Raw genomic sequence first — 16,586 nt, forward strand, 5'->3', positions numbered from 1 at the left:
TCGTGCTCTACCTGAGGCCACATTATTCCAGGCTAGGCCATCATTTGATTTTAGAGGCAGGACAGATGCTAGCCCCGGTGAAATGAGCTAAGGAAGAGCTGGGAATGAAGAGCCAAGGTAATGGTCTACCAATAGAGTGAGCCACATGCAAGTGCTGACTTGCACACTGCTGTTGCCTGTGGTAGGATAAGTGTAACCCATTCAGAATAAGTGTTTAGAAATTTTTATAGCATTTTTGACATTGCTATGATACGTCTACTATATGTTACAAAAGTATAAGTCTATAATTGTTCCTTTTTTATAAATAGTTTGAGAAACGCTGGCCTGAACTAGAGTTCCACAAAGCATATTCCTTCAAATAAGAATAATACCTTAGTCTGTTTTACTCTCATTATTGAAAACGGTTGATTTTATTGCCTTTTTTAATATGAAAAAAAAGTTTAAGTACTATAAATACTTTTGACCTCTGTAGGATTCTTGGTTCTTTATATATTCTGAATCTAAAATTTTTTTGTGTGTTGTGATGCTAAAGTCTTGATTATTTTGATAATTTTGTCTTTTCAGAATGTCGATGGACAATAATATCATGTTCCTTTTGCTGGTTCCTTGGGGATGATTGGTGGTTTTAGTTGAGCCATTAGATTCTTTGGGGGCCTCTATAGCCTTGGGAGCTAATGAAAACCAGGCACATCAGGCTAGTAGGTGTTAGTAAGTAATGGGAAAATTGTAGCAAATTTAGAAAGTTTTAGAAAGAGTGCTTCTGTTTCCGGAATTCAAGGAACTAATTGAGAGAGTCCAGAATTTTTTTTTTTTTTTAAAGGCGGTGGGGGGGCAGAGGGAGGGGGAGAAAGAGATTCCGCACTGAGTGCAGAGCCTGACGTGGGGCTCAGTCTCATGACCCGGAGATTTCAACTTGAGCCGAAACCAAGAGTGAGATGCTTAACTGACTATGCCACCCCAGCGCCCCAGGAGTCCAGAATTTTGAAATCATGATGGATAAAAGGTTTCTAGGGAAGGGAAGAGAAAGCTTTTGGGCATAAGGGGAACCAGTAGACTTTTATTTCTGCATCTCAAGAAATTGCAAGAGCTTTGAAGGCCCTTTAAAAAGAGAAATAGGCTTTTCTTATCTGGCGGGGGAGGGGGTGGCATTCTTGAACTGATGGATTCCACTGGACCTCATTTACAGTGTTCAAGGCACTTTGGAGTCTTGCTTCCAGGCAGAGGTAAAACCAGGGGCCTCACCATTTGGTGAATTCAAGCTCCAGGATCAGCCTCTGGAGTCAAAGGCTCCCTAGAATGAGGCTGCAATGTTGTCAGCATCTAGGCTGCAGATGCAGGTGGGTAGCCATGTCCAGGGGAAGCTGGGGAGAAGATCCAAGGTCCAGGAGTTCCAAAGATTCAATGTCTAAGCCTGAGAGAACTCACATGGCACAGATTTCCAAGGATCCAGAGGCACGGTTGGGGCCTGTCTCTTCTGAGCTCAGATAGAAGCCAACCTGAGAGGAAAATAGGCAAAGATAAGCCAGGTTGAAATGGGGCTATATAGTCAGAAGTAAGATCACATCATGAAATATGGACACATGGTCCTTCTTGTTTATATCAAGACAAATAGGATTCTTTATTAAAACATTAAAGTGTTTCATTATAAAGGATAAACAATAGCTAACACTTGTGTAGTGCTTACTATATGCACTTTTCTCTGTAGCATCAAGAGGTTAAGAAACATGCCCAGAACAGAGGAAATAGAGAGACAGAATTTGAACCCAGGCAATAGGGCTGCAGAGTCTGTGGTTCAAAACACCATGTCATAAAGGCATTCAGTGTCGTTCATTTTCCTTTCATTCTTAACTGCTGTGCCTCCTGATTTTTCTTATCTACAGATTTAGAGAGATGAAACCTTTGCCTCTGTTTCATGCTTACTTCCTTAGTTGCAAGTAGTGCTAAATTACTTAGTTTCTTCCCCTGTATCTTTTGCTTTCTCAGTTTGTTTTTTTCTCATCTTGGAGGACAATTTAAGGAGAGAGAGAGAGAGAGAGTGACAGCATGTCCTCCAATAGCCTTTTCCAAATTATACTAGTTGAAGAAAGAGAGTTGTTGTATTGGTACATAACAGTCAGTGTGATAGACAATGATGGTCATCCTGCTTATAATCTGGTATCACGCAATATGGGTTAACATAACAAAATTGAAAAACCATCATGTTCCCCTTTCTGTTTTGCTTTATCACTCACTCGGTGATGAAGATGACAAAGATGGGGGCGCCTGGCTGGCTCAGTGGGTAGAGTGTATGACTCTTAATCTCAGGGTGGTGAGTTTGAGCCCCACATTGGGTGTAGAGATTACTTAAATAAATAAACTTTAAAAAAAAAAGGTTAACAAAGATGACAAATGCCACACTTTAGCCATAGCTGTGAGTGTAGTCCTAAACACAAACTAATAATTAGCTATAAAAAGAAGATTGGTTTGGTAACTGAGCACTGATGTTTTAAATGAAAATGGATTATCTTGCCAAGAAGAACTTTAATTGTATTACATTGAAAAAACAGTGATTTTTATATTTATAATTTAGTCATCAGTTCACCTGCTTTCTCTACTTTAAAGACTCTAGAAATCCATTGTACTTAATACATTATTTCCAAGCTGCATCTGTTTTTTAACCTATTTTTGTTTTTGCCTCAAACTCGGGGAGGTGAGGAAAATAATAGTTTTTATTTGGCTTCGTTATAAAGCCTGAATGCACATTTTCCATGGAAAAAGGCAAGACCATCAACTTCCCAAGTCTCGTAGGTGCTGTAAGGGGGATTTTCATAGAAGCACGTCTTTCACCAGATTGCAGCAGGAGAGAAGATTCCTTTGAGCCAGGAAGAAATAACTCTGCAGGGCCATTCCTTTGAAGCTAGAATATATGCAGAAGATCCTGACAATAACTTCATGCCCGGGGCTGGGCCATTAGTGCATCTCTCCACCCCTCAGGCAGACCTTTGCACTAGGATCGAAACTGGAGTGAGACAAGGTAAAGTGAATTCAATGAAAAGTCTCGGTCTTGTGGAATTTTCGGTGCATTACTATTTCTGGACAGCATCTTTTCCCTGTGTCTTATGGAAATGTTTAGTATGTTTTAGAATAAAGGACTTAATTGGTTTCTCATTAATCTTTATTTTTCTTTCTGGAATAGTTATTTACAAAAAAAATAGCTAGTATTTTTACACAATACGCCCTTTGTTGAAATGTAGCAGTACTTGTTCAAACCTAAATAACAAACATTTTGCGTGTACTGTTTCATATTTCTACTCTGCCTAGTTCTAAAAGTGATTTAAGGCACTGATCCCCGCTATGCCCAATGCCCTCTGCCTTCAAGGGACTTAGAGTCAAGCTGGAGAATTAATATATAAACTCAGTGCAAGCGAAACAACAATAAAAGAAAGAGAAATAAAACAATAACAGCACAAGAGCTGTCATAGCGTGTGATTACCAGCAATGGTCATAACAGTTATTTAGCATGTACTGTGTACTGTATACACTGTTCCAGGTGACTTTTTTTTATATGGGCTGAACTACCCTGTGAGTAGGTGTTATTATCACCCCCATTTTCCAGATGAGGACCCCAGGGCACAGAGAAGTTAAGTGACTGGCCCAAGGTCACCCTTGGAGCCAAGATTCAGACCCAGTCTCTCTGGCTCCAGAGTCCATGCTCTGAGCTCCTGCCACCTTGACTTTAGCTGCCAGAGAAGTTATCCGGGTGATGAATGTTGAAAAGCAGTTCTCAGGATTAGAGGTTATGTTAGGCCAATACAGCCCGGACACATTTTGAAGAGGAAGTGTGGAGTGGATTTGAGTAGGCAGATTGAACAGCACGCAGAACAGTAAAGAAAGGAGAGCTTAACTCCAGGTGTGGTGGAGGAACTGTAAGAAAACATGTGGCCGGAGAAAAGGGGTCAGGATGGTGAATAGTTGGAGGTGCAGCTGAGGTACAGGTTGAAAGCAGATCACATAGTGTCTTGAAAGCCAAAATGAGGAATCAGGACCTCTTGAGGACAAAGTGGAAGAATTTTGAGAACTCTGACTAAACCACAGCAAGATTTAGTAGTCAGTGCCTTTTTTTAACTTAATAGCAGAACACTTTAGAGAGAAAAGAGAACACTCGCAACGGAAAAGAAAAAATCTGCAGGGCAAGCAAAACTTGCAGTGTAATTTAATAAAGGTGCTCAAAGGATAACAGAGGTGTAATTCCGCGAAGGACTCCCAGATTCACATCTCGGCACTGAGAGCATCATCTACTCCAAGAATCTTCCGCAGCCCTCCTCTTCTGCGTTCCCCGAGCCCCTTGTGTACTCCTCAGGCACTTTCCTTATACTGTTTTACAGTAACCTTTTACTCCTTGTCTAGTTTTCCCACTATATTTGTAAGTTTCTTCCATGTTATATTTGCAGCACCTTACTCAGGCCTGGGCCTAGAAGTGTTCAGTATGTGTTGGTGAGTGATGGGGTGGATAGGTGGGTGGGTGATGGGTAAGAGAGTATAATCTAACCCCTTGATTTTATAGATGAAGACCCTAGGGTTCAGAGGGGCCAAGTGACCTGCCAAAAATCACACAAAGGTCCTAGAACAGTATTCTTTATAACATACCACATCCTTTTGACTTGAACCATTTTTAACCTTGAACCATGAGATGTGCACGGTTCAGTTTTTTGGTTTTTTTTTTTTAAAGTATTCCAGCTAGCAGCTTGGGTGGCATAGGCTGGCTTACAGCTGGGTCTTCATGTGCCTGGCCCTGAACTTACGGGACTGTGTGGTTCAGATTCTTGTTCTCTAAGACTCTGTCGTAGCAATGATAGCTGCTGTTTGTTTATTGGTTCTGCCAGGTATGGCATTTGGCCTTTTATTGTCAATCCTCCCAAGAACCCTACAGGATAGTAGGATTGTTATACATATTTTTCTGATGAGGAAACTGAGGGATGGAGGGAAGGGAATGCTAAGGGCAGAAGTGATTGTGACAGGAGAGGGTAGAGGCAGTTTGAAGACTTACAAAATGCAAAGGGAAAAGAAGGTTTAGAAGAAGGTAGGATGGAGAAAGCCAGCCTGTGTGTTATTGGATAACTGTTTTCGGGCCTGGTGCCCTTGGATGGCCATACTCTCCTCAGACTGGTGGTAAGTTTTTAAACCCCTTCAAGCCTCAGCTCCTCATGAATAAAACAGTGGTAACGATATCTGTCATGCAAGAGCTCCTGAAGATCAAGTGTGAAATGAGCATAAAGCCCCAGCAGAATGTCTTGCATGTCATATTTTATGACTTTGAATTTTGACTGTGGTTACTGTGATTTTTCAATTTCAGGAGATGAGGTTTCAGTGCATTATGACCCCATGATTGCAAAGCTGGTTGTATGGGCTGCAGATCGCCAGGCGGCCTTGACGAAACTGAGGTACAGCCTTCGTCAGTACAATGTGAGTGCCCTGGGGCCATGTTGGGGACCCTGATGATCTGTGTATCTCCACAGCCAAGTATGTCCGTCATGATTGGTCAGCCTTTGTCCTTGTCGGCTTATTTCCACCAGTTACCCAGATGTCAGGAACAAACTGATTTCACATTCCCATGGGTCAGAATAGAGTTTAATGACTTTCTGATTGAGCTAGAAAAGAAAAATTGCAGGGCTAAAACTGTTAACGTCAGTGTTATACTTCAGTGAAATCTGATATTAAATTCATATTCATCCTGGTAGATAAGGCCAGCTACACAAGTGTGGCGTACAGTCTGGTTTTATTTTCCCCAAAGGAAAATAATTATGTTCAGTTTTATCCATTTGACGGAGTTTGTTGCTTTTTTGTAGCACATTGATTTCCTTGGTGCAGTAAGCCCCAAACCATACTGATGTAGCATCATAGAAGGATTTATTAACCCATGACATCCAAAGTGTTATATGTCATTAATTTGACCAAACTTCTCATCTCTGTGGCTCCAACCACACAGGGCTCCCCTTGCCATTCCTTAGACACACCCAGCATGGACCCATGTGTTCCTATTCTCTCTTCCAGAATGTTCTTTCCCCACATGATCGCAAGACTCCCTCCTCACCATCCTCAGCTCCTGCTCATTCAGAATCCTTCCCAGGCCTTCTCCATTTTTTTTTTTTTTAAGATTTTATTTATTTATTGAGAGAGAGAGCGCGAGAAAGAAGGCATGCGCATGCGCACATAAGGTGGGGGGAAGAGCAGAGAGAGAGAGAGAGAGGGGGAGAGAAAGAATCTCCAGCAGACTCGCGTTGAGCACAGAGCCCCAACGCAGGGCTCAATCCTACAACCCTGAGATCATGACCTGAGCTGAAACCAAGAATCAGACATTTAACTGACTGAGCCACCCAGGTGCCCATCCATTTTTTTTTAAATTGAAACATAGTTGATATATAATGTTATATTAGTTTCAGGTGTACAACAGAGTGAGTCAGTTCTATACCTTACACAGGACTCACCACAGTAAGTGTAGCTACCATCTGCCCCCAAAGTTATTACAGTATTATTGACTATATTCCATATGCTGTAGTTTTCATCGCTGTGACTTACTTACGGCTGGAAATTGGTACCTCTTGATCCCATTCATCTATTTAACTTATCCCCTCATCGCCTTCCCTGCTGGCAACCATCAGTTCTCTGTTTATGAGTCTGTTTCTGTTGTGTGTTTGCTTTGTGTTTTAGATTGCACATGTAAGTGAAATCATACGATATTTGTCTTTGACTTATTTCACTTAGTATAATAACCTTCTAGGTCCATCCATGTTGTTACAAATGGCAAGATTTCGTTCTTTATTATGGCTGAGTAGTATTCTGTTATGTGTATACACCACATCTTCTTTATCCTTCATCTATAGATGGACTGGGGCTGCTTCCATATCTTGACTATTGTAAATCATGTTGCAATAAACATAGGGGTGCATTATCTTTCCTAATTCATGTTTTTGTTTCATTTGGGCAAATAGCCGGCAAATGGAATTACTGGATCATATGATATTTCTGTTTTTAATTTTGGGGGACCTTCCATACTATTTTCCACAGTGGCTGCACCCATTTACCTTCCTACCAATAGGGCACAAGGGTTCCCTTTTCTCCATGTCCTTACCAACAGTTGTTATTTGTGTCTTTTTGATGCTAGCCAGTCTGACCGGTATGAGGTGCTATCTCATTGTGGTTTTGATTTGCATTTCCCTGATGATGAGTGATCATGAGCATCTTTTCATGTGTCTCTTAGCCATTTGTATGTCTTTTTTGGAGGAAAAAAAATGTTCAGGTTCTCTGCCCACTTTTTAATTGGATTATTAGGTTTTTTGGTGTTGAGTTGTAGGAGTTCTTTATATATTTTGGATATTAGCCCCTTATCAGGACACATAATTTGCAACTATCTTCTCCAGTTCTTCTTCCTTTTTTTTTTTTTTTAAAGATTTTATTTATGTATTTGACAGAGAGAGACATTTTGTTGATGGTTTCCTTCCCTGTGTAAAAGCTTTTTAGTTTGGTGTAGTCCCAGTAGTTTATTTTTCCTTTTGTTTCCCTTGCCTGAGGAGACATATCCATAAATATGTTGCTAAAGCTGATATCCCGAGAGATTACTGCCTATGTTTTATTTTAGGAGTTTTACTGTTTCAGGTCTCACATTTAGATCTGTAATCCATTTTGAGTTTATTTTTTGTGTATGGTGTGAGAAAGTGGTCCAGTTTCATTCTTTTGCATGTAGCTGTCCTGTTTTCCCAACACCAGTTATTGAAAAGATGGTCCTTTCCCACTGTATATTCTCGCCTCCTTTGTCATAGATTAATTGACCATGTAAGCATGGGTTTATTTCTCGGTTGTCAGTTCTGTTCCATTGATCTTTGTGTCTATTTTTGTGCCAGTACCATAATGTTTTTATTACTACAGCTTTGTAGTGTAGCTTGAAACCAGGTCACCCCATTTAAAATAAGGCCCTTTGCTCTTCTCTGTCCCCTTAACCAGCCTTATTTTTCTTCATATGGCCTGACATCATATTAGATATTTGTTTATAGATATTGTCTGTTATCTGTCCCTAGAATGTAAGCTCTCTGAGGTTTCGTTCCTCATCGTGTCCCCAGTACCTGGATCAGGACCTGGCACCTAGCGGTGCTCAGTAAATGTCTATTAAATGAATGATTGGATGAATGAATGAATGAACCCAAGGCTCAGATAGCTGGTTTTACCCTTGATCCCATTTATTGGGCGTATGTGGGTTCATTTCATACCTTTTCATTTTTACATCGGTGTGTAAAGTTTGGGTTTTAGTGTCGGAAGGAAGTTCCTTTGAGGTCATTTAATCCTATCTCCTCCTCAGTGTAGCAATCCTAACCTCAGTTTGCAGTCTTCCTATTTTGTGGGCATATTCTGAGTGGCAAGTCCTTCAATATCTTGCAAATAAATCTCATTTAAGTTTCTTAACATTTATCACTTTCCTAGCCTGAGTCAATTAAATATATCCATGTGACCTACCCTAACATCATTTCCTATTTCCTCTTTATCATAGAGTAAAATGTAGTTTGCTACATTTTGAAAAATGTATCATAAAATACAGTTTTAAGTGTTAAGTCCAGATAGATAGTGATGGTGAAGTGGGTTGTTTTGTTTTGTTTTGTTTTTCCTACAAGTTGTCCTAATGCTGCCATGTGGTACCTTAGTAGGTTTTTTATTTTCCTTGAGAGTTGTCCATTGTGGAAAATACTTCGTACAAAGAGCAGATGCCATAGAAATGATTTTCTCTTTTTTTTAAATTTTTTTTAACACAATGTATTACTTGTTTCAGGGGTAGAGGTCTGTGATTCATCAGTCTTACACAATTCTTAGCGCTCACCATAGCACATACCCTCCCCAGTGTCCATCGCTCAGCCACCCCATCCCTCCCACCCCCCTCCACTCCAGCAACCCTCAGTTTGTTTCCTGAGATTAAGAGTCTCTTATGGTTTGTCTACCTCTCTGGTTTCGTCTTGTTTCATTTTTCCCTCCCTTCCCGTATGATCCTCTTGTCTTGTTTCTCAAATTCCTCATATCAGTGAGATCATATGATGCTTGTCTTTCTCTGATTGACTTATTTTGCTTAGCATAATACCCTCTAGTTCCATCCACGTCTTTGCAAATGGCAAGATTTCAATTTTTTGATGGCTGCATAATATATATATATACATATATATATACACACAATGGAATATATATATAATATATATATTAGTATATATATAATAAATTTATATACATACACACACACACACACACACCCCACATCTTCTTTATCCATTCATCTGTTGATGGACATCTAAGCTCTTTCCATAGTTTGGCTGTTGTGGACATTGCTGCTATAAACATTGGGGTGCAGGTGCCTCTTCGGATCACTACACTTGTATCTTTGGGGTAAATGCCCAGTAGTGCAATTGCTGGGTCATAGGATAGCTCTACTTTCAACTTTTTGAGGAATCTCCATACTGTTTTCCAGAGTGGCTGCACCAGCTTGCATTCCCACCAACAGTGTAGGAGGGTTCCCCTTTCTCCGCATCCTCGCCAACATCTGTCGAGAAATGATTTTCTGAATATGTTGTTTTCCCCACTCACTGGGGACGTGTGCTTTATTCTCTTCCCAGATTGTCGGACTGCATACCAACATTGACTTCCTTCTCAGCCTGTCCGGCCATCCAGAGTTTGAGGCTGGGAACGTGCACACAGATTTCATCACTCAACACCACAAGGAACTGTTTCCCAGTAGGAAGGCCACAGCCAAGGAGTTTTTATGCCAGGCAGCTTTGGGTCTCATCCTCAAGGAGAAAGCCATGTCTGATGTTTTCAACATTCAGTCACAAGGTATGGAATGCTTTTCTCTTTGCTCTGCTTGTTAAGAGTCTGTGAATAAGCATTGGAGGTGCTTTTCTTTCTTTATGCCACTCTTGTGTCCCTTTTCTTCTCTCAGCGATTGACGCTGTCCTTTGCTAATGTGGTTTTTAGTGTGAAGTAGAGTAGATTCACATTTCACGGATGTGCCCATACACACTTTTTAACCCATTAAATAAAACTTAACTAATTGCCTAACAGTGTTGAGATGGGTCTTTTTTCAACCAAACACTAGTTCTTCCTACACCCTGTGCTGACTCCTTCCAAAGCTTTTTTAATTCACCACTCCTCAAGGGCCTACGTTGTTGTATTTTCTGTACCTGTGGCAACTTCCTGGGTCCTAGGGACTAAAGACAGAGCACTGGAGACTCTCAGGTTCTCTTGGGTTACCTGAGATTTATCCTTGCATTATTTCCTCCTTTCTTTTCCATTCTGTGATCAAATTTCTGATGAACTAGAGACCTAGGTACTTCCTCGAATCGGAGAATCTGAGCACAGGAAGGACCAAGGCAGAGATTCGTCCCGGTTGGCACACGCACACATCTCTGCTTCAACACCCCCTCTAAGCTGTTGCTCAACCTCTTCTTAACACCTGAGGAAATTCGTAACGAGAGCTCATTCACCTGTTATGGTTTCAGTCAGTTCTTCCTTTAAAAGTTCTTCCCTCTAAATTGAGCAAAATCTGAGCTCTTCCCAAACTTGCTCCAGAATATTTACTGTAGGCTAACTCTGACCTTTGGAGCAAATAGGGAAAAAAAAAAAATTAATCCATTTATCTCTTCATTATTTTTAGGATTATTATATTATAGGGTTTTATTATTAGGATCTTTAATTTCTAGATTCATTCAAGAAAGTTATATTGAAAGCTTAAAATATATAACTACCGCTTTAGGAGATGTGTGCTCTATTCTCATTTTGTCCTTTTACACTAAATGAAATGCATCTAAATATGCCCGCACGGTGTTCCTAAGCCTGAACATAGCATTGTTAGAATTGAGTATCCTCTTTTTTTTTTTAAAGATTTTATTTATTTATTTGAAAGAGAGTGAGAGAGAGAGAGCACGGGGTGGCGGGGGGAGGGACAAAGGGAGAGGGAGAAGCAGACTCCCCACTGAGCAGGGAGCCTGACCCGGGGCTCCATCCCGGGTCTTTAGGATCATGACCTGAGCCAAAGGCAGACGCTCAACAGACTGAGCCACCCAGGCGCCCCAGAATCGAGTGTCCTCTTACTCTCCTTCCTTTTTACAATTTATAACCGACACACATAGGAGCTTCAGAAGAAATTGCTTCAGTTCAGCTATGCTGTAACTCCTGGATGTTGTCCAACAGAGGATGAGCACACAAGCCTGTGGGCGGGACGAGTGATGCAGAAAGAGGCGAGGCGAGAGAAGAGTAGTGAGTGGTGGAGATTTTGGTGACCCAGAATGCATTTGCCCAAGAAGGGGAAGACCACTGTGCCGCTTGACCCCCGGAGGAAGAGTGTTGAGGCTGCAAACACTCTCATTTTTCAGAGAAGCTGGAATTTTTCATATGCCATTTCCTGAGATATAAATGAAAGTATTAATATGAAAGTATAAATTTAAAGTTAATAGGAACAAAGAAGACACATTTGAGCTGCCAGCGTAGGGCGGGTGTTTTACGTTTTCTTTTGTAAGGTATGAAGTCAGGCCTGATGTTTGTAAATTTGTTGCTGAATTTTAATTTTTTAATTAAATTTAATTTAATTTTAACTTTTTTCCTAGACCAGTACTCACCGTTTGCATCCAGCAGTGGAAGAAGACTGAATATCTCTTACACGAGAAACATAACTCTGAGGGATGGCAAAAACAGTAAGTAACGTTTTATGAAGAAGAGGAGTATGCTTCATGGAAATATATCGCGTTCGCCTGGAAGAAAAGGACCCACCCTAGTCATGGGTCCGTCAGTTACATTTTTTAAGCTCCCCAGCATAACCATCGGTAGGAATACCAGCATTGATTGGCTCGGGTGGTGCAATTAGTGGTATTTTTCTTTTTCCTTTTCCTGTATTTTGTAAATATTTGAAAAATATGTCATTAAATATACTAGCAAAATGACGAAAATGAAATATGCCAAGATGTTAGGTGACCATTGGGTAGTGGGATTTGAGGTGATTTGTACCCCCCCTGCACGCTCGTGCGCGCACACACACACACCCCACTTCTTTGTACTTTCTTTCCCTTGCAGTTTTCCTTCAGCAAGAATGTACTACTTTTAAACAAGAAAAACAATATCCAAAACTACTCTGGGGAGGAGGATTACCCGCCGTTCAGGCATTGTTTCAGGTCGAAGTGGGTTATTGAGGAGCCATGATTTATTAAGTGCCCAATCACATGTAAACTTTTGTCTTCACCAAAATAGGGGCACCTGGGTGGCTCAGTCGGTGAAACGTCAGCCTTCAGCTCAGGTCATGAGTCATGACCCTGGGCTCAAGCCCGGTGCCCACTGGGCTTCCTGCTCAACAGGGAGTCTGCTTCTCCCTCTCCCTCTGCCCCTCCCCACCACTCGTGCTCTCTCTCTCTGTCTCTCACTCAAATAAATAAATAAAATCTTAAAAACATTTTATCTTCACTGTAATTGAATGAGGGGGAGTCCCTGCCATACCCATGTACAGCTGATGAAACTGAGGCAGAGAAGGTGAAGTAACTTACTGAAGGTTAGTGACATTGATATCCAGCCTTTCTGACCTTGACTCCTGTGCTATTTTTACTTTTCCAGTGGAAAATAGATGTTTGGCTGCAAACTAATTTGAGTAGGTTGAGGGTGGGACTGATTTATTGTAATTGAAGCCAGGAGAGGCTGACATCGAAAATTTTAAATTTTTTATAAACTTGTGACTGGAACAATGTACCAGAGGGATCAGAATCCCTTGATAGCAGTATCCCTTCTGCTGCAGGACACTTTGCATGGGAAGCCAGATGGGTGCAGAGTCAGAGCTGGGGGGCTGCATAACCTTGAACATGAGGTGTCATTGAACTGTGAAAGCTCCATTATAAAAACATGCCTACCAGGTAGAACAGAATCTTCCTGCTAGCTTATGGTAGTACCCTCCTCCCCAGACAGAGTAAGATCTTTATCTAAACTCTGTGTAGACATCTGTTCAGTTTTTAGCAAATTCCTTTTTCACAGAAGTTGATTGGGTTACAACTCTTGAGATTTTTTTTTTTATCCTGAACCTGGATGGTCTTTACCTTCAATGTATTGAGTACCTGGAAAAAAATGTTTGCAAACATCCCTTATAGAGTCGCATTCTGCAAATGGTTAACCTATTCATTTTATGCTAGCGTGGTTATTCATTTCATTCTTAAAAAACAGCCCCTCCAAAATCAGGGATTATCTTACTCTAGACCCCTATATACTGAATAGAAGTCTCAGTAGCAGTAAAGTTTCAGTGGCCTCTTCAGCCTAAATTAAACAGAAAAATCGCATGTGTGATTGAGATTCAGATGAGCCAACTGTGTCATTTGGTATGGATCTTCACCAAGGCACTTAGCAGTGTTTTGAACTACACTGCATTTCTTGGAAATTTTTTAAATTTTTAATTAAAAAATGAATACATTATTGAAAACCAGCATGATTGCTGTTCACTACATTCTTTTGGTAGTCTTTTTCAACAATAACCCAGCTTTCAGAAATGTTCTGGTGGGTCTCTGATAAATGCTAACTAACAGTAGCCATGATTGAATAAGTGAGTACACCAAACAGGAAGTCTTAAGGGCCCAGAAGCATTTGTGAATTTAAAGTAGAACCAACTCTTAATGAATGATCTCAGTGAGAATGATCAAGTATTCTAAATATTTAAGGCTTGAGAAATTCCTACTTTGTTGCTAGTGGCCATGCTTCACAAAACCCTGCCCTACCCTCAATAATAAGAATAAGAATAATAGCTAAGATTTATTGAGTTGTTTTGTATATGTCAGATCTTAAGTGCTTTCCATGGATTATTTAATTACCATTTTCAGAATAGGCCAATGAAATTGGTGTTATTATTAGTGTTAACTTCATAAATGGGGAACCAAAGCTTAGATTAATAATTTTCTTAAAGTCATTCCAAAAGTAATTGGTGGAGCCAGAATTCGAACCCACACTCCAGGGTATATGCGCTTACCTAACACTGCACCATGGTACACTTACATACTTTATTAAATATATGAGGATGGGGCGCCTGGCTGGTTTAGTTGGTTGAGCATGCAACTTGATCTCAGGGTCAGGAGTTCAAGCCCCCTGTTGGGCATAGAGCTTACTTAAAATTAATTAATTTAAAAAAAATAGAGAAATAAGAGGATATTTAACGTTCTCTTGTGGAGATCTAGAGATAACTAGGGGAGGGAGGAACAAGTTCAGTTACCCTGTAACGTATGAAAGAATTTATTCCTTTGGTGCAATTGTAAATGGGATTGTTTTCTTTATTTACCTTTCTGCTATTTCGTTATTAGTGATAGAAACACAACAGATTTTTGTGTATTGATTTTCATATCCTGCAACTTTGCTGAATTCATTTATTAGATCTAAGAGTTTTTTGGTAGTCTTTAGGATTTTCTATGTATAGTATCATATTATCTGCAAATAATGAAAGTTTTACTTCTTTATCAATTGAATGCCTTTTATTTATTTGTTTTCTTGTCTGATTGCTGTGGCTAGGACTTCCAGTACTATGTTGAATAAAGGTGGTGAGAGTGGACATCCTTGTCTTGTTCCTGACCTTAGTGGGAAAGCTCTCAGCTTTTTATCATTGAGTATGATGTTAGCTGTGGGTTATCGATAGATGAATGGATAAAGAAGACATGGCATATATACACAATGGAATATTACTCAGCCTTAAGAAAGAATGAAATCTTGCCATTTGTGACAACATAGATGGACCTAGACAATATTATGCTAAGTGAAATAAGCCAGAGAAAGACAAATATCATATGATTTCACTTATATGTGGAATCTAAAAAATGAAACAAGTGAATAAACAACAAAGAGAGAAACAGACTCATAGAGAACAAACTAGTGGTTGCTGAAGGAGTTGGGGGCAGCGGATGAAATGGTGAAGGGGGGCTAAGAGGTACAAACTTCCAGTTATAAAACAAGTCACATGAATGAAAAGTACAGCATAGGGAATATAGTCGATAATATAATACACTTATGGTAAGCATTTAAAAATGTATATAATTGTTGAATTCACTATGTTGTATACCTGAAACTAATTTAATATTATATATCAACAATAATTCAAATTTTTAAGAAATTTTTTAAAAAAGAATTTAGAATTTTCCTGGCAATGTGTTCACTATGATTCTGTTGACTTTCATGTCAGCTGAATACTTTTCATATTTCATAAATCGAAAAAAAACCCTAATCTGGTATAATTGAATGCATTTTCTCCTCAGAAGGGTTAAAAGATATTGGCAAGATATAGGTTGAAGAAGGTTCATTTACTAATATGTTCATTTTAAAGTTTTCAAAAAAATAGATGTTCTGAGTAATGTGAAGAGGAAAAAAAGATGTCTTTGTCCCTACTTTCCTCTCTTAAGGAATTTACCATATAGCAAAGGAGAAGTGGGTATGTTGGGAAGATAGGTGGTGTGGTGGTTAATGCAAACCATGGGGGTTCATGGGGGGCACAGTCGTTTAGGTGTCCACAACTCTTGGTTTGGGCTGAGGCCCCAAGGCCCCTGAGGGTCATGGGATCGAGCCCCGTGTTGGGCTCCACACTCAGTGCGGAGTCTACTTGGGACTCTCTCTCTCCCTCTCCCTCTGCTCCTCCCCACTGTGCTCTCTCTGTCTGTCTCTGTCTCCCTCTCTAATATAAATAAATAACTCTTTAAAAAACTAAAACTAAAAATAATGTAGACCCTGGAGTTAGGCTGTTATGGGTTTGATTCTGGTTCCTCTGTTGTCTGTGACCCTTCGGGAAGACATACACTCTCTCTAAGCGTCAAGTGTCCTCAGCCATGAATGGGAATGATAGTGATAATTACTTCCTTGGGTTACTGTGGAATTAAATGAGACGATACACAGAAAGCTTGTTGTGCAGCATATACCAAGCAGTCCAGTACACATTAGCTGTCATCATCATCATTATTACTCAACTACCCCTTGCTACTATTGAAAGACAAAGTGGATATATATGTCACATGTTAATAAAAAAAGGTGGAAAAAGAAATAAAATTTTAAGGTGGTTGCAAAACAATATGTATAAGAATATACTATTTTTATAAAAAAATGTAAGTTTGTGCATTCTGAAAGGACACATGTTAAAGAGTTTAACAGTAGTTACACTGGGCAATAGAGAGGACTTTCCCTTTTTACTTTATATATTTCAGTATTTGATTTTTGTGAACAGTTTTATTTTTGCACTTTTTTTTAAAAACAGCTGATAAAGAGGGGTGCCTGGGTGGCTCAGTTGGTTAAGTGACTGCCTTCGGCTCAGGTCATGATCCTGGAGTCCCGGGATCGAGTCCCACATCGGGCTCCCTGCTCAGCGGGGAGTCTGCTTCTCCCTCTGACCCTCTTCCCTCTCGTGCTCTCTGTCTCTCATTCTCTCTCTCTCAAATAAATAAATAAAATCTTTAAAAAAAAACAAATAAAACAGCTGATAAAGAGAAAAATCATTCTATTATAAAACTGGATGAGGAAAGAATCATAATGGTGTTTTATATGCAGATGTCTATCTAAATGTTCAGAGGAGAGGAAATTCATTCCAGCTAGAC

General features: G+C 39.9%; 1 protein-coding gene across 2 annotated transcripts in view; it reads left to right on the forward strand.

Moving 5' to 3' along the window:
* The window catches only part of MCCC1 (methylcrotonyl-CoA carboxylase subunit 1), a 59,825-nt gene that overhangs the window by 34,315 nt on the left and 8,924 nt on the right, over positions 1 to 16,586 (forward strand). For both annotated transcript variants that reach the window (XM_025878039.2, XM_025878040.2), the window contains 4 exons: positions 2,830 to 3,013; positions 5,333 to 5,442; positions 9,624 to 9,840; positions 11,610 to 11,696. In XM_025878039.2, coding sequence (XP_025733824.1) covers positions 2,830 to 3,013; positions 5,333 to 5,442; positions 9,624 to 9,840; positions 11,610 to 11,696 — 598 coding nt within the window. The remainder of the gene's footprint in view (positions 1 to 2,829; positions 3,014 to 5,332; positions 5,443 to 9,623; positions 9,841 to 11,609; positions 11,697 to 16,586) is intronic.

This window comes from Callorhinus ursinus, unplaced genomic scaffold, assembly GCF_003265705.2.
Source record: "Callorhinus ursinus isolate GAN/ISIS: 27379988/994484 unplaced genomic scaffold, GSC_fseal_2.0 scaffold1, whole genome shotgun sequence".
Classification (NCBI taxonomy): Eukaryota; Metazoa; Chordata; class Mammalia; order Carnivora; family Otariidae; genus Callorhinus; species Callorhinus ursinus.